Source organism: Peromyscus californicus, unplaced genomic scaffold, assembly GCF_007827085.1.
Source record: "Peromyscus californicus insignis strain IS unplaced genomic scaffold, ASM782708v3 Scaffold_9__1_contigs__length_137607984, whole genome shotgun sequence".
NCBI classification, from domain to species: domain Eukaryota; kingdom Metazoa; phylum Chordata; class Mammalia; order Rodentia; family Cricetidae; genus Peromyscus; species Peromyscus californicus.
Window position 1 is genome coordinate 131,820,167 of NW_026294617.1, and position 18,634 is coordinate 131,838,800.

At 41.9% G+C, this 18,634-nt stretch overlaps 1 protein-coding gene across 5 annotated transcripts in view; it reads left to right on the top strand.

Moving 5' to 3' along the window:
• Positions 1 to 18,634, top strand: part of Slc44a5 (solute carrier family 44 member 5) — a 316,279-nt gene that overhangs the window by 172,988 nt on the left and 124,657 nt on the right. For 3 of the 5 annotated variants that reach the window (XM_052730288.1, XM_052730286.1, XM_052730287.1), the window contains one exon: positions 11,791 to 11,826. The exons of the other annotated variants lie outside the window; for them this stretch is intronic. In XM_052730288.1, coding sequence (XP_052586248.1) covers positions 11,791 to 11,826 — 36 coding nt within the window. The remainder of the gene's footprint in view (positions 1 to 11,790; positions 11,827 to 18,634) is intronic. 5 annotated transcript variants of the gene reach the window in all.

Genomic DNA, 18,634 nt, shown 5'->3' on the forward strand with positions numbered 1-18,634 from the left:
TTTATACAAGTTTTTCCTGTTGGAAGTGTGATATACCAATACCAATTTACTCTTTTTCTTGGGACATTTTTTCTGGATGATTCATCCTTCTGATGTCTCACTTGTCCAATGTTCTCCAGAGTCCTTAGTTGGATGCTTTTATTCTGCTGGAAAGACAAAAACCAAAACTCTGCCCCCATCCAGACTTTGGGGAATTTCCTCTTTTCAGATTATATTTGGGAAAATGAAAAGTCATTTGTTAGTCTAATAAGTTAGTTTAGATCGGATGGCCACACTATTATTTCTCCTTTATTTCTCCTAATCAAGAGGTCTTTCCTGTTCAAATCTAATCTTTATTCATCTTGATGGTATCCATAGCTTTTCTTCTCCTGTGGAAACAAAAGTAAAACCTCTATCCCAACTTAACATATATCCTGGTTTCCATTTTGAGGTCAACAATATCTTTAAAGTATATTGGCTGATTTAGTTCAGTATTTTTTCTATTATCCAATGTCTTTCTGCAGCTGTTGTTCCCTTTTCATTAGCATTTAAAAATTTAAAGTTAATAAAGCACTGTGTAATCTATCTTTGGTAGTCTTTATTACCCCTTTATGTTTATTAAGCATATCTTTTAAAGTGATAAGGTATTTCTATAACTGCTTGTCCTTTAGGACTATGTGGTATACCTGTAATATGTACTGTAATATGCAAAAAACTTGTATTTTACTAGAGACATATGCTGGAGCATTGTCAGTCTTAATTTGTTCAGGTATTCCCATAATGGCCATAACTTCTAATAGATGTGTAATTATGGAATCGGCCTTTTCAGAACTCAAAGCAGCTGCACATTGAAATCCTGAATAAGTGTCTATGGTATGGTGAACATATTTAAATTTTCCAAACTCTGAAAAATGAAGAAATCCATTTGCTGAATTTCATTTCTTTGAGTACCCTTTCAGCTACTTCCTGCAGGTAATGGAGTTTGGTTATAATTCTGACTTTTGAATGGAATCATAAGGGCTTTGAGCCACTTTATTTTAATTTCCTGACTTATAACCCACCCTTCCTGATTTGTTTGCATTAGTATAGAATGTAGGGGCTCCAGAAAGTGGTGTTCCCCAGACAATGTGAAGAAAAATCCAGTTGGTTCTTTTTATAAACTGAATTCTCTTGCTTTTGGGATAGTAGTTGTTAATTTCTCCCAATAAATTATTACAAGCTCTTTGTTAATGTTATTTTCTGCCCATGATGTGGCAATTTCAACATCAGTAAAAGGTGTCACAATTTGTGTTGGGTCTATTTCTCTTAATTGATGAAGTCTTAACTTTCCTTTTAGAATCAACTCAGAAAACTTTTCTACATATGTCCATAGGTCTTTAATTTTTTACTCTGTGTGGTAAAAATATCCATTCTAAGATATTATCTTCTCTCTGCATAAGAATTCTCTGTAGGAGAATGTGTCGAAGGTAGAATGACCAGGACACAATCAAGCTCTGGATCTAAGCAATCCACATGAACGTCCCATAATTTCTGTTTTACCAAAGTCAATTCTCTCTCAGCCTCAGCTGGTAATTTTCTTGGACTATTTAAGTCCTTATTCTCTTTGTATTTTTTTCAGGAGCAATTTGTAATCCCCATCAAAGCAAATTTTTCTTTACTTCTTCTAACATTTTTTCCTCTAAGGTATCTGAGTCTGAGTCCATTGGTTATATATGATTCATATAATGGTAAATTATAGATTGAAGAAATAGTTTATGGATTTTTTCCAATGGCTGTTGTACTATTGATACAAGGTGGGGCTGTTTAGCATCCTTTGTGGAAGAATTTTCCAATGGTACCTTTTAAGAGGCTGGGAATTATTGTAAGTAGGCACTGTGAAAGCAATTTTTTCCTACCCTGTTCTTGTAAAGGCATAGTAAAAAAAACAGTCTTTTAAATCAATCATTATAATAGAACATCCTTTAGGTAATAATGAAGTCAAGGGAATTACAGACTGTAAAGAGCCCATTGGCTGAATCACCTTATTTATGGCTCGTAAATCCATTAACATTCTCCATTTTCCAGATTTCTTTTTAATGGCAAATATGGGAGAATTCCAAGGACTGGTCAATTCTTCAATATATTGAGCATTTAGTTGCTCCTGTACCAGCTACTATGATGCCTGTAAATTTTTCTGTTGTCAAAGGTCATTGTTCCACCCAGACAGGTTTGTTAGCTAACCATTTTAAAGGTAGGGCTGTTGGTACCCTTGAAAGACACCAGCTGTTGTACTCCTCTTATGTACAAACTTAGCAGTCTGTGACTGTTCTTGACAGTATATTTTAGTATTTCTCTCAGAAGAATTTTTTATTTTATTTGTTTGTTTCTGAGATTGAAGGAATGTTAATCTATGTTTCCATTGCTGAAACAAATCACTTCCCCATAAATTCATTGCTATATTAGCCACATATGGTTTCAATTTTCCTCTCTGTCCTTTTGGCCCTATACACTCAACTCATCTTGTACTTTGTTTTACCCGAGATAAAGTTCCAATTCCAAGAAGCTGAACATTTACCTCCCGAAGAGGCCAGTTTGGATGCCAAGATTTTGGTGAAATTATTGTTACATCTGCACCTGTGTCTACCAAACCTTAAAATTCTATGCCATTTGTATGTATTTCTAGCTTTAGTCTCTGATTATTTATAGCAGTTTGCCAAAATACTTGTTTTCTGATCTTCCCTGAACTTTTTGTTGTGTCTTTGGTTACATCCAGAGCACTGTGGTTTTTAACAACAGGTATTAAGTCCTTTAATTGCTCTGTGGATGAGTTTCTCTGAAGCTGAGAGAAAATGATTGAGCCAAATTTGATATTAAAGCCTGTAGGAGGTTCTATAGGGTATTTCCCAATGGGAAAGGATTACCTTGCTTGTCCCTCATTGATCTGAATTCATTAATACAGTGCCAACCTTTGCCACACCTTCAGGATACTCCAGAAAGCTGGAGCCTTTTGTTTGGATTATCTCTAGGGAAAACATTGTTTCTAGGAACATCTTGCCTACAATTCATTTTCAAATGACCTTCTTTACCAAAATTAAAACATCTGACATTTTGATTTTTCTTAAAATTTCTAGAAATTATTTCTATCAAAGAGCATCATAAGCATAAGATCCAATATCAGTTGTACATAAGATCCAATATCGGCTGTATTTCCAATCCATTCATCGATTGGTGCCAATCTTGCCCTTAATAAAGGTGTACTCACCCTTTATTTATTCTGAATTAGTATTTTCAAAAGCCAACAATTCAATTAATATTTGTCTAACTTCTGGATCTGATATTATTCTATTTACAGCTGCAGTCAATCTTTATAAAAAATCAGTGAAGCATTCTTTTGATCCTTGTATAATTTTTGTAAATGACTCAGTCCTCTATCCTGATTCTTCAACCCTATTCCAAACATTCAAAGCTGCTATAAGGTACAATGCCAAGGTATGGTCATCAAATCTAAACTGTCTTTGCAAATCAGCATATTGGTCTTCACTGAGGGACTGGTTTTTGGAAATATCAATACCTCTAGCTCTATTTCATTGTTCTATGGCCCTAGTTTCCTTTTTCCACTGTGTTCTCCATTGTAGCTGAGGACCAGCTTCCAATATTGCTGTAGCTAAATCTTTCTTGTCTTGTGGAATAATTCTGTTCTGAGTTGCCCATGAATTTAACATCTGCTTCACAAAAGGGTGAATGCACACCATATGAAATGACTGCTTCTTTAAATCTCTTTAAATCTAAAACTTCTACAACATTCCAGTCAACTTCTGCATAGCCTTGGGGATGTCTATCACCTGTTGGTCATTCTTGTATGGTAACTGAATAAACTAAGATTGGTTTTCTAATAACCTTGGTCCACTCCTTTTCAATTTCATAATGCAATGGTGTGGTAGGTTCTATTCTAAATTCCTCTATCTGTATCTGAATATTTTTCTTATTTTCATTAGTTGGTCTTTCTAAGGCTGTCTCTTACCTGTCAAATGTTTATTATATTCATTAGTAAGTCTTTCTAAGGCATGTGTCTTATCAGTCAAATTTTCATATTTGGCAAAATTATCAAAGCACTTTTTTAAGGATAAAATATGAATTACCAAGCTGATAGTAATTACAATTGGTATTATGTCAATCCCAGCTAAGTGGTTCATCACCTCATTTATTTTTTCCATTTATAAGCCATTCACAGTAGCACTAAACAGGGTCCTAACTCCCTACATTGTGATTTTTCTGATTCTTAATACGGAGAAGACTTTTCTGTCTTTTTTTTTTCTCTTAATAACCTAATTCCCTTTTTAAGAATTCCCAGGTATCTCACCAGATCTGCTGATGATGACAGCAAAGGTGACCAGCTGTGTCAGTGGCACTTGGGTAGCTGGGGCTCAGACAGCTGTCGCTGCTCAGCATGGCTGGGCAGAGGACACAGGTGGTGCACACCTGGGCCCCTTGGCAACTTGCAGTGGTAGCAGCAGCCGTAAAAGCCCAAGCCCCGAGCAGGTGTGAGCAGATGTCAAGGTAGCCAAGCTGGGCTGTGTTGGTGGGCAGGGGAGGGAGTCCAGGGAAAGTCAGCATGGCAGGAAGTGAGGGCAGGGGTGGTTAGCAGTGGGCAGCTAACCCCAATGGTGTTTTGGGACTGGGGTGGGCAGCAGATGGAGGCTGCTGTAGAAAGACTGAAAGGAAAAAACCCTGGACTTCCTGGACTCACATGGAGATAAAGCCTCCCACAGCTGTGGAGGTGGAGAGGTGGCAGATTCATACGTTGGTGTACTTAATGCCATGCATTGGATGCCAGATGCAATGATTATCTAAATTATTCTATCATTAGTGAAAACTCAGGAATCAGATATGGGGCAAAAATCTGGTTGATCAAAGAAGTGACAAATTTCTCTCTTCTTCCTCAATCCAAAGGGCAGTGAGTCTTTCTACGACTCTCCCTACTACTTCCTGTGTCTTTCTATATGTCCTGGATTCCCCAAAACCTCTATGGCTAATTCTGGTCAGTTACTAGCTAGCTAGCTCTGCCCTGTGATTCAAGGTAAACTTTATTGTCAGTCTTGGGACTGTCAGAATATGATCAAAATATCCCACAACAGTTGCTCTAATAGAGTGTCTATGGGAGATTATCTTGATCTGGTTAATTGAGGTGGGAAAACCTCCCCTAAGTGTGGGAGGCCCCATTATGTGTGTTGGGTACAGGGAAGGGATGAAAAGGAGAGAGGGAGCTGAGCACTGTTCTCGCTCTAGACTGTGGGTGTAGGGTGGCCATCTTTGTCAAGTTCCTCCATGTTGACCTCCCTCCTGCATTGATGGACTGTGACCTGGAACTGTGAGCCAAAGAAACCGTTTCCCCCTCATGTGGTTTTTCAGGGAGTTTTGTCACAGCAGCAGGAAAGGAGACTGAGGCACACACTCTCCTAGTTAGGGTTTCTGTTGCCGAGATGAAACGTCATGTACAAAAGCAACGTGGAAAGGGCTTATTTCATCTTCCAACTCCATCTCCATCCCAGAGGGAAGTCGGGTCAGGAACTCAAGGGCAGCACCTGGAGGAAGGAACTGAAGCACAGGCCATGAAGAAACACTGCTTACTGGCCTGCTCCTTATGCTTATCCACACGCCAAGCATTCTCTCAGTTGAGGTTCCCTCTTTCCAAAGACTCTGGATTGTGTCAAGCTCACAAAGTGCTATCAAGCATAGCCACTATGCGGGCTTTTTCATGTGGGTGTTGGGAAATGGACTCAGCCATCTTGTTAGCCTAGGTGGAAGTCATTAAATAACTGGAACTACAAAACATATTACTTACTGATGCATAGGATAATGAGTTGTTTTTTCCCAGTACCGGACTACGATGCCCAGAGTAGTTAGCCCTTGGCTTCAGGAGATTTCTGTTTTTGAGGACATAGCTTCATGTTCTCATGGACTTGGTAGCTAGATGTAGGTTCATTTTGGACCTAAGTGTTCTGGGATGCTTTCACAAGGGCATCCAGGTTGAGCGACATCAAGGGTCTGTTGTCTAGCAGTCCGTGTGTCCGTTTTCCCTCAGACACTTCCCAGCCAGTGTCCTCCAGTTCCCCGGCCTTGTTTCTGCTCTGCACAGCTGCCAGGCTCCTTCCTTCCTAGCAGGGCTCCCTGCCCTGCCCATAATTGCCCTCTGGTGAGACTGCTGACCACCATGCTGGCCCTTGCTCTTCTTCCACATGGGGTTGGTGCTGTGTTTGTGCCTTGTGCTTCCTCTGCATTGTGCTCATCATATCACATTTGTAAGTAAATATTGGTGTGCTTATTGCTTAAAATCCATCAACCTAATGAATTAAAAAACAGCTCCTGAAGATAAGCACTCCCTTTCTATCTATATGGACAGCCTGGCATTTGAAACCCAGCATGAGGTCAGTGAAATTAAGGAAGAAGGAAGGAAGTAATGAATGTGGGTTAATCGCTGTGAGCACAGCTCATTCAGCTCTTGCCTTGATTGATGAGTTCATAACCATCCCTTTCCTCAGATGGTGTAGGCCTGGTATCGTATAAACTGTGAATGGTCTGTAGGTCTCTGTGTCAAGGATCAGTCAGCAAACGTGGAAGCCAGGACATGGTGGAGAGGGAAGTACGGCTCCCTACAGAAGGGCTGCTATGTGATCCACGGTGTGAATGTGCATGGCAAGATAAGATAGAGTCTGAGCAGTCAGTAGCAACTGAGGAGAGTCCACCCTGGCAGACTGGGCACAGCAGAAGGAGCTCCTGCCAGGAGAACATGCCAGAAACTCACCAAGGCTCTGGGCAGTCTGTCTCCTTGAAGATAGGCCCAAGCCAGAGACCTGGAATCCAGAAGCCCATTAGGGCTGGCAGAAGTGATGTAGATCCTCAGGGCCAGAGCCAAGAGGTGGGCTCAGGCCTGGGACCTGGATCTGTGGACACAGACACTAAGGCAGAAGCTCAGACCCTGCTCTCACTGAGAGTGAAAGTGAGCCTCTGACAGTGACAGCTGCAGTGAGGAGACACCAAAGCCAGGTGCATGCTGGGATCCATCCATCCCAGCACCAGAACCACAGGTGTAAACCAATGGAAGGGCCATGCTGAAAATGCTATCCTTGAGTTTCATTTTTGAATATTCCGCAGAGTAACATATATTATGCTTACCAAAAATTGACCCTGTTGGAAGGTTTATGTTTCTCTTTCGGTATCTATTGATTTTTAGTTACAATAACTGTTACTATAAAGTGGTTTTGTGACTATTGCAAAGTTAGAAATTACATCAAGTCCTCTGGGACTGGGGATTCAGATGATTATGATCCACTATGTGGGTGCTGGGAATTGAACCCAGGTCCTCCGGATAAGCATTGCCTCTGCTCTTAACCACTGAACTATCCTTCCAGCCATATCCAGCTTTTCTTTAAGTGGGTTATGAGAACCAAATTCAGGCCTTGCACTGTACTGGCTGTCTCCTCAGCCCCAGATGTATACTCTCTATTACTTCATTTCTGGAAAAACATAGAACCTGGTTAATCCACCTCTAGTGTCGCTGAGCTTGAATACAGGATGCTGATCCCAGAAGGAGAAGACAGGAAATGACTCTCACATTCATTCCCATCAAGCTCCATGCCTTGCTGCTTCCCCACCAACCAGCCCTCACTCACCTTTATCCCCACCAACCAGCCCTCACTCACCTTTATCCCCATCAACCAGCCCTCACTCACCTTTATCCCCATCAACCAGCCCTCACCCCCCACCCAGCATCTCCCAAGCAAGAGAGAATGAAAAGCGAGCGTCGTCATCCGACACGTCACATTAAATGTACGGCACCTAGAGATAAAGACGAGTGGAGCATTCACTCGCATAGGAACTTACTTCACTCTAGGTTTCCGTCTTCCCAGCTGACTGAGACTCAGAATAACTTGGCCCTATGTATGTATACACAATCAGCTTACAGATGGTGTGACCATCCTCACAAAAATCTTTGGAAAGATCTAAGCTTAAAAAAAGAAACAGTGGTTCAAACAAACTATGAATGCACAAAAAATGAAATATGGTCGTATGTATTTAGTTTCATTAATTTTTAAAACTTGGCATAAGGAAGTCAGAGGTTTCACGCCTGGGATGCACAGAGCCACGTCCTGCTGGTCTTCTTCATTTGGCTTCCACTTACAACAGTGGTACACATCCTTGGTCAGGTTCTCCCAGTGTTGAGCCTCTGTTCTCTTGTGTAAAATGGGGAAACGGTGCGACATGTGGGCAGCAATTGTGTGAATGAGCTGTGAATTGCCTGCAAATCTGTAAGGCAGCTCCCACCAGGCTTGTGCTTGGGCTGTCTGGGGCTGAGATCTGTGTCTGCCATGCCAAGCACCCACTCTAGATGGAGCTGAACATGTGGGTGGAATTTACTAGTCCACACAGCTGAGGACTCTGGAAAGACAGGAGGGAGCTAACATCAGAGGCTCATGGTTATCACTATGTGAGTGTATTTGATGTGTTCGATAGGAGGTTGTTTTGACCTTGAACTTTTTAATAAACTTCGATATATTATCTAAGCACGTTTGGGATGTTAAAGGCAAGTGCCGACATTAAGATCTCAGAAACAGAAACGGCCCTTTCATGAAGGACCTGCACATTTTATTGTGCGCCTTAAGCATCAAGCTTTGTACTTATATATTGGACTTTTTATTTGGTTTTCCACAGGGCATGTGAAAATTGTGTGAATCCATGTCTCCATTAAGACCTCCCATCATGATAGATGTGAGTCAGCCACCGTTAGTCTTTCAGGTTGTGATGGGGAGGGGTGTTCATAAAAACTGTGAGTAATCTTTATGTTTATAATTTGATACCAGTGGCTGTACTGGTTATCAGTGGATTCTGGGGCCACTCAGACCCCATTGTGAGTTACAGTCCCCTGATTACAGCGGAATAATCCAAGGGACATCAGGGAAGCTCAACTTTGTTTTTTTTTTTTTACAAGAAAAGCTGATGTTTGTGAATTTCTTAAACAGAGTGTGATCTTGAGAGAGCTGTGTAAACAAAGCTTTTCACTCAGCCATAGAAAGTATTCAGAAGTCTATTCTGTTGATATCTGTCTGATAATGACTGATCAAACAGTTTTAACTAGAATCCTTTATAATATTGTAATTTTTGAGACAGGGTTTCTTTGTGTAGTCCAGGCTGCCTGCCTCAGCCTCCCTAGTCCTGGCAATATAGGCATGCATCACTATGCCTAAATTTCTGGAATCTTTTGTATATATACATGTTCATATGTATACAGGTATGCATGCATGTGTATATAAACATGGTCATATGTGTACAGGTGTGCATGCATGTGTATATAAACATGTTCATATGTATACAGGTGTGCATGCATGTGTATATATACATGTTCATATATATACAGGTATGCATGCATGTATATGTGCATATGTGTGAAGGCCAGAGGGCAACTCTATGTTTTTTAGATACCATCCCCCTTTTCTGGGGACAGGGTCTCTTACTTGCCTGGAACTCACAGATTTGGGAAGGATTGCTGCCAGCAAACTCTGGGAATCCTCCTGCCTCTGCCTCCCCACACTAGGATTACAGGTGCACATTACCACGCCTGGCTCTTTCACGTGGGTTCTAGGGATTGGACTCGGGTTCTTTAATCTTGTTTGCAGGGTGAGCACATTCCCACTGAGCCATCTCCCAGCCTCTCCCTGGGGTCATCACCCGGACTTGGGCCTTCAGTGATCGGTTCTTGTTAGTTCGGTTGATGAGAAGCATCGGTGCCGAGAACAGGTGTAATTTCTGCCCAGCAGCTTTATAGAGGGGACTCTTTTTAAAAAATACTTAATTATTTGAGAGTTTCACAACTATATTTTAATCATATTCATCTCCTCCCCCAGTTCTTCCCAGATCTCGACTTCTCCAATCACCCAGCTTTACATTCACTCTCTCTCTCTTCTTTAGCTATTGTTTTTACGTGTTTATATACATGTAAGTATATAAATACAGCCTGTTGGTCCATTGAATATTGTTTATGTATATGTTTTTAGGGTTGAGTACTTGGTACTAAATAACCAACCAGGGGGCTCATCCCTGGGGAAAACTGTCTCCCCCTCTTAGTAGTCATTAATTGCCTGTAGCTCTTGATCTAGGGATGGGCTTGTGAGGTTTTCCCCATGGATGTTGATGTGTTCACTGGTGTTGTCACTGTGTGGGTCTCATCTGGACGACCTTTTCTTAAGATTCCATAGGTTCAGCTTCTCTGTCCTACATAGAAGACTGAATTTTCAGAATGTCTTGGTCCTCTGGCACGTACAATGTTTCTACCCTCTCTTTCCCGTTCTCTGAACCTTTGGTGTGGGGTTGTGTGTAGATGTAGTAGTCGGGGTTGAGCACCAGACCTTCCGTTGTTCTCTGCATTTTGACCATTGTAGCTCTCTGTAATGGTTCCATGTGCTGCAGAAAGAAGTTTCTTTGAGGAGGGCCGAGAGGGGCACTTGCCTGTGAGTTAGAAGGATGTCGATCTAGAACGTAGGCAGCAGCCACTCTGGTTGAAGGAAGAAGCAGCAAGTTCTCCAACTTCTGTTCTTTCCGTTACTTTAAGGGGCTGGCAAGCCGGCCAAAGCACCAGAGAGGAGGTGTTCATTGGAAGAGGTAACAGCATCCTCTAACGTATGTGAGGTGGGGGCTTAGAGTTCTGTTGCTATAACTCATGGCACATGCAGCACCCCTCCCTCACAACAACCAAAGCTTTTACTCTTGAATGCACAGGTTTCCTTCATACTAAGGGAGGTTCTCTTAAAGCTGAAGACAATGCTTAGCAGGATTAAAGTGTCACTGCTGGTTTTCAGGCACACCCCCCCACATACACACACTGCCTATTCTGTGTGTAATTAATGGATTTAATGCATATTTTTCATGTCTAATGAATCTTCTGAGGTTTAAACAGTTACAAGTGAAAAATGAAAGACCTCATTTTCTGGTGATGAATTTTAGTATATATGTGATCAGTTTTTTGAGTCTGTGCAAATCATTTATGATGTACAAGACATAAAGAAATTGAGAGAGTTCAGGCCTTCATTTCCCTACTCCCGGACTTCCTCCTACTCTCCCATCTCCATGCATTTTTCGGTAACTTAAGACTGAATGTTACATACCTAGGGATTAATACAGTCTTCCCTTACCCTTAGCAGAGTCAGCCAAACAGGAACTGAGGGTCTTACAGTGTTCTGACATGCACTGTATAGTTAAACCCACAGTGCATGTGTACATCCTGATTTCCGTAACTGTGGAGCAGCGGTTAAGAGAATTACTGCTCCTCTGGAGGACTGGAGTTTGACTTCTAGCAACCATGTCAGGCATCACTAACTCTAGCTCCAGGCCAGAACCTCTGCAGGTATGAACCCATTGCACATACACTTACACATAATTAAAAATAATTTTAAAAAATGAGTCTTTAAAAACCATGTCATATGATAGAATAGCTATTTATGTAGTGTTTACACTGTTATTTACTTGATATTTCAATGGTATTATAAGTAATCTAGATGTGCAGATTATGTGTAGATAAGGATACATATATATTATATGCAAGAATTATACAATTTTCTAGGGTACCTTATACCACAGAGTTGGGTATTGGACAAAATACTGGAAGCAGTCTCCCTGGGACGCTAAAGGACAGTTGTATTAGATCAGCTGGCCCCGACCTTCTGTTATTGTGTGTGTAAACACTCATGGACTGGGCTTTCTCAGGGCAGGAGGGATGATGTAAAGTTCTAGACATTAAGCTCCACAGATAAATATTTGTTTCCCCTTTGTGCTTTTTCCTAGAAACAACAGAGATTCCATATGAGGATCAGGACTTTGGTGAGTCAGCCTGAGCACCGAGTTAGTCTAAGTCTGACAGACTCTCCAGTAATAAACACGGGATTTTTTCAGAATCTATGGATAACTAAGTGTTCATTCAGGGAAAGGAATCCTTTTCTGGCTTCTTCTTGAAGGGAGTCTCTCACTGTGGAGTTGTAAACACTTCTTCCAGGCAGAGGATCCCGTGGTGGTCAGCCTGGTTATGTTATTCTACTCTCCCTCCACCCCATCTTCCAGCTTCTGCTCTAGTTTAGGGCTTTGGCATGTAAGGAGTCTTGTTAAACTCTTTCCAGTGATGATCTCCACCATCAGACTTCGAAGACACTGGGAATTCCTTTGTGTGACAGTTAGCTCTCACCACAATTGTCCACATATATCTGGATCTTAGTACTCGAAATGTAGGTGGATATTAGCAGTTGGGGCCGCCCCGGGCATTAATGAAATACAGCTCTCAAGCCCTGCCCCAGACTAACTGAATCAGAACATCCATCCTCACAAGATTCTCAGAGGCGAAAGAACCAGTGAAAGCCTGAGAGGCTTTGAATTTAGGAATGTGTCTCCCTCATCTACTCTTACTGCCCCAAGATACAAAATGGGAACTTGTTGTGCCTGCCAGCGTTATTTAGACCTTAGCTAGAAGAACATTCTTAGCTAGAAGATTGGGTACGGGGCAAGAATGTTAAAATTTATTCTATCAGCAAGCTGTAAATGTTAAATGTGTTCACTATGGTTGGGTAATAAATGTGTTAATTAATTTGACTTAATTTTTATGATGTATTAATGAACCAAACTTTCACATTGTACCTCAGAAACACATAAAATTATTATGTATTAAAACCAATACAATTCTAAAATATGATTGTATATGCATTTTCTGTCTCTGTTATCAAAGAACCTTCATTGTCTTTTGTGCACCTCATCTATTTAGACTCTACATTTGTCCTCACACTTACATAGCATTTACAGTTTCAAGTTTCTCTATCTTAAATTTCTTAGTTTGGTCCCCTATGGTCCTGCAAGTTAGTAATCAAAACACTTAGAGGCTATTTTGTAAATTTTCAAACTTTCAGGATGGGACAAAAAGATGAAAGATGATAACATGAAAAAAGTAGATGCCAACTTAGTCATCAGAAGCCAGTAAATTATTCTAACTTAAAATGTACCATGAGACAAAACGTTTTACTCTTCAGTAATGATTCGAGTTTTGCTTTCATTCATAAATCTTAACCTCCCAATTAGGAGAAAGCAATCAGGTCTATAATAAAACCCTCATCTTTCTGACAAGGGTTTTGAGATAAATGAATCAAGGACGAATAAGTCCTCTATCTTGGCTCTAAAACAGTCTAAGGGAAAGGGGCCATCAAGTGAGGATTCTCCTTGGATAGAAGGAGTCCCAGGGAAAGGCCAACAGAGCTGTTGTCCTGAAGCTTTGACTGCTTTCTTCCAGGAGCGCAGGAATAGCCCCGTCATCACAACGTATTTTCAGCTTCTAGGAACACATCTGTGTGGTGATATATTGTGCACCCCAATAAAACTTATCTGGGGATCAGAGGACAGAGCCAGCCACTAGATTGGACATAGAGGCCAGACAGTGGTAGCACACACCCTTAATCCTATTACTTGGGAGGCAGAGATCTGTCTGGATCTCTGTGAGTTCAAGACCACACTGGGAACAGAACCAGGTATGGTGGCACACGCCTTTAATCCCAGCACTTGAGATCTCATGCCTTTGCTTGGGAAGCACACACACCTTTAATCCCAGGAAGTAAGATGGCTGGGCAGAAAAAGATATATAAGGCATGAGGAAACAGGAACTCATGCTCTTTTGGCAGAGGATTCATAGGGGTAAGAACTAGTGGATGACTGCTCTGCCTCTCTGACCTTTCAGTTTTTACCCCAATATCTGGCTCTGGGCTTTTTATTAATAAAACAATTTAGCAATTCATGTTATACATCTGTTACTGGAGAAGCCGATCCTGAGAGCATGATGCCCGGAAGTTAGGGTGTGTGCCTGTACAGCATGACATTGATTGCCATTTGTCTTTTCTTTTGAACTGTTCCTTCAGTGTTTGTACTTCTTTTTAAAACCACGCTGTTAAATAAAGCTTAAGTGTATTGACAATGTGTGTAAATTTAGGTAAATCAGAGTACTGAGCATATGTCAGTTGAGCTTAACCAATAGGAACCTTTTCAACAGACTCAGGCTGGCAGGGACTCACTGGTAGCCCTCATGGCCACTTTTAAAATCAATCAATCAATCAATCAATCAATCAATCAATTAATCAATCTTTCTTCGTTTATTTCTTTCCCCATCTCATGTAGACTAGGCTGGCCTTGAACTCACTGTAAAGAAAAGGTTTGCCTTGAACTCCTGATCCTTCTGCCACTACTTCCCAAACACTAGGATTACAAGTATGTGTCCTGTTCCAGATACCTTCCTAAAGGGAAGGATCGCTTTCATCCTAAGGCTGGTACCTACACCATTTGTCCCACCACCATCTCAATATAAACATGCCTTCATTGGCTGTTTAACAATGAAAGGACATCAACCCTGTGAGTGCCGCCCCCTCCTCGCAGCATTACCCCATTTCTTCTAGGAGGTTGCTCTATGGCCTGACTTCTCCCTCTCTCTCAGCCACTCCTTATTTTGTGCCCACTGGTGTGAGTGACCCCTTCGTGGAGCAGACTCTACATTACCTCACTTCTCCACAATTTTCTTTCTTACTTTAGTCGGAGGAGCGTTAACATAGTCAGCCGGTCTTTGAGAAGTGTGTTGTCTTGGCTTCTTTAATATCATGCCTCTGGCTTTTCTTTCTTCTCCGATGTCTCCTCCCTGTGGCCTCTCACTTAGAGAGTCAGAGGACTGAGTGGCCTCAGGATATAGTCCTTTTCTTTCCTAGGTGACTCTGTCTGGTTCACAGTTTTATGGAACCATGTGCTTAATATTAATTCCTAAATTTATCCCCAACCAAGTTTCTCTTTCTTGATCTACATTTGTTTATTCACCTTCATGTCCTACCAAAACTCATGCTTGTGCTCATCTGCCATCTCCGAAATGCCATGTCTCACCAACTCCTCTATACCAGGTCAGGGCCCTGGCATTACCTGGATGACCACCACAGCCTGCACCAGGTCAGGGCCCTGGTATCACCTGGATGACCACCACAGCCTGCACCAGGTCAGGGCCCTGGCGTCACCTGGATGACCACCACAGCCTGCACCAGGTCAGGGCCCTGGCGTCACCTGGATGACCACCACAGCCTGCACCAGGTCAGGGCCCTGGCGTCACCTGGATGACCACCACAGCCTGCACCAGGTCAGGGCCCTGGTGTCACCTGGATGACCACCACAGCCTGCACCAGGTCAGGGCCCTGGTGTCACCTGGATGACCACCACAGCCTGCACCAGGTCAGGGCCCTGGCGTCACCTGGATGACCACCACAGCCTGCACCAGGTCAGGGCCCTGGCGTCACCTGGGTGACCACCACAGGCTCTTGATTTCTTTGCTCAGAAGCAGCTATTGTCTGGATGGAGTCTGTTCTCGTTGGAGCCATCAGAGGGCTGTTGGAGTCAGGATGAAAATGAAGCGAACAGCCAACTGCTGTCTAAATTTTCACAACCCAAATGGGAATAGCTTAACATTACATTTTCTTTAATTACACTTTGTTTAATTTTAGTCTGTTAGTACATAAATATCAACAATTATAAGAGTAAATATATTGGCTTAGTACAGAATATGCATCGTAGATATTGGTATTGACCTTATGCTTTGATGCTGATATTTTACAGCTGTCTCAACTTTAAAGTATTTTAGCTTTGTTTCTAAATGTGAATATTGAGAACAGATTTATAACACCATTTTTAATGAAAGAAAGATGAGATACTGACTAGATTATTTGTATCTTTAGTATTGTTAGTTTTATATCATCATAATTTTATGTGGATCAAATGATATTTTGTGTTGAGTGTCCTCATTATCAAAATGCCAAGGTTAAAGTATTCTATAATTTTAATTACTCTTCTGTCCCACTCAATCACTATGTCAGTGTTAGCTGTAACTATGACAATAAAAAATTATTGTTAAAATAGATTTAACTGCAAGCCTAGTCTCATCCCCAGGAGCCAGTGCAAATGTTAAGGAAAAGGACATACTTCCTGAGCAAAATCGGTCATGTGAGGCTGACTTTTGGTTCACCAGGGAAGACCTCTGCCTTTGTCTTTGAGCATTTATTCCATATAGCAATGCCTTCTCAAAGAGGGAGGCTGCCTGTTGGTACAATGTATTGTGATCACTGATTCCTCCTCTGTGTGATCAGGGACCCTTAGATGGTTAACGAATTAAAACACAGTTTTCTACATAGTTCTTTTACAATGACACTCTTCATCTTCACTTCTGATAGGTTAAGTTATTGGAAAGTCTATACCTCTTATTGGTTAATTCTCAAAGTAGACTGGGCTACTGCCCAATTCTTCAAAAGTATTAAAATCAGATAAAGTGAGGCTAGGTGTGGTGGTGCACACTTCTAATCCCAGCATTCAGGAGGTAGAGGCAGAGGTAAATCTCTATGAGTTTGAGGCCAACCTGGTCTACATAAGCAAGTTCCAGGCCAGCCAGGGCTACATAGTGTGACTCTGTCTGAAAAACAGATGAACAAAATCCCCAAACCAAATCAAGTGGCTGCTCTAGAATGGAAGCAACTTCCCTCTGGATGTTTTTAAATTTAAATTTTCTTGTGAAGTGGGACTGCTTAGTGTAGCTAGAGTTTTCCTGACTGGCCCACAGTCAGGACAAATCTCTCTCACCTGTCAGTCCCACAGCCTCTCAAACCCAACCAAGTAAACACAGAGACTTATATTGGTTACAAACTGTATGGCCGTGGCAGGCTTCTTGCTAACTGTTCTTACAGCTTAAATTAATCCATTTCCATTAATCTATACCTTGCCACATGGCTCGTGGCTTACCGGCATCTTCACATGCTGTTTCTCATCATGGCGGCTGGCAGTGTCTCTCTGACTCAGCCTTCCACTTCCCAGCTTTATTCTCCTCCTTGTCCCGCCTACACTTCCTGCCTAGCCAATGGCCAATCAGTGTTTTATTTATTGACTAATCAGCAACACATTTGCCATACAGAACATCCCACAGCAGCTTAGTGCCACACACAGTGTGGAGCCATTGAGATTCTCTGGGTACATTTATGATAAGAATGGAAGAATGGCAGCCCAGAGCATGCAGGGCACCTCCCTCGTCATTGTTCATGTAAAGATGCTTGTAGCCTACCCGGCAGCATTTGAAGATGATTCTGTGTTCCCCATTTTGTAGAGAAGGAAACTAAGCCAGAGAGAACTCATATAGTCTGCACACTTAAGCGCAGTAATGATCCAATACAAACTTCAAAAAAAAAACATTTAAAAGAAGGTACCTTGTTTTTAATTCAAAATGATTCTTTGATTCCTTGACTTAGGACCTGGGGCAAGCTTATAATTTTCCACACACATATCCTTGCTATGTTGAGAAAGCTAGAGATGAAGTTTAAAGTATTCCATTAAGACAGGCCTCAGCCACACTGTCTACAAACCCAACATGAAAGTAAAAAACATTTTTCCTCTATCAACAGAGGCCCCAGCCCTGATCCTTCACCTCCACCCTTTTCTTAACAGGCTTCCTGGCTTGGTTCTGTGAGGAACATGCATCTAACTTTCATGTAACCAACACAACTGCTGTGTCATTGAGGCGTCTGGAGCAGCCTGGCTTCAGAGCTCCCACTTCTGTCACTTGAATGTGGAACTTGGTTCCCCTTCCGCTCTTGCCTTCCAGCCCCTCCCTGATATCCCAGATTCTTCTATCAAGTCTAACCCTGTCCCAAACTGCTCTCGTGGGTGACACCCGGCCTCCCGCTTGAGCTCTGCTGGGAACCACAGATCTGTGGATCTTGTTCAGATCTTCTGAGTATAATTTCTGTGGAATCGCTCTGGCTTCTGCCTCCAGAGTTTCCTTGCTTCTGCCTCCCCTGAGCCTCTGAGACTGATTCTGCAGCTCCCTGCTAGTCTCTTTTCTCACATTCATTACACAGACTGTGTCCCATGGCCTTTCTCTAGAACCAGTCTTTGGCAGTTAAGGTGTTTTTACTTGGTGAGCACTTCCAAAGGACAGAGTTTAGAGGAACTGTGGGGATTCTCCTCAGGCTGTTAATTCTGTGGGTTATGAGAGCGAAACTTGGAGGCATTCCAAAGATTAACTCTGGGGCTGGATAGGTCTCAGGACCTAGGGCTGTGCTCATTCGATTCCATGCTCTTTTGATTTCACTTTCCATTTCATTTTGGGTTTGTATCCCTAAAAATATGAATAAGTGTCCCACAATGACTATTATAAACAGACAATAAGAATACCTTTTTGTGTAAAAGGGACCTGAAGCTCTACATTGTTTTTCCATTTGAGACTCAGGATATAGGCATGTGTATCAGCAGACATGTGACTCCTTTGGTCTCACATGTGAACTTCATCATTGCTTGGCTTTGCTCTAGGTGAGTTAGGAACAGGGCATTTGATTGCAACATTCAGAGGTCAGCAGTATGTTTGCATGAAAATGGGTGGGAGTGGTGTTCATCATGTTAAGTGAAGAAAGCCAGGCTCAGAAACATAAATAGTATATGTTATCTCACCTGGGATATAGATATCATCACATGTGTGCATATTATGTATATAGTGGACATGAAAGAAGATGAGACTATGAAATTAGAGAAAGGTAAGAAGGAGGGGGACAAGAAAGGAAGACAGTACATGTGTTACAGAAGCAGAGGGTGGGGATGG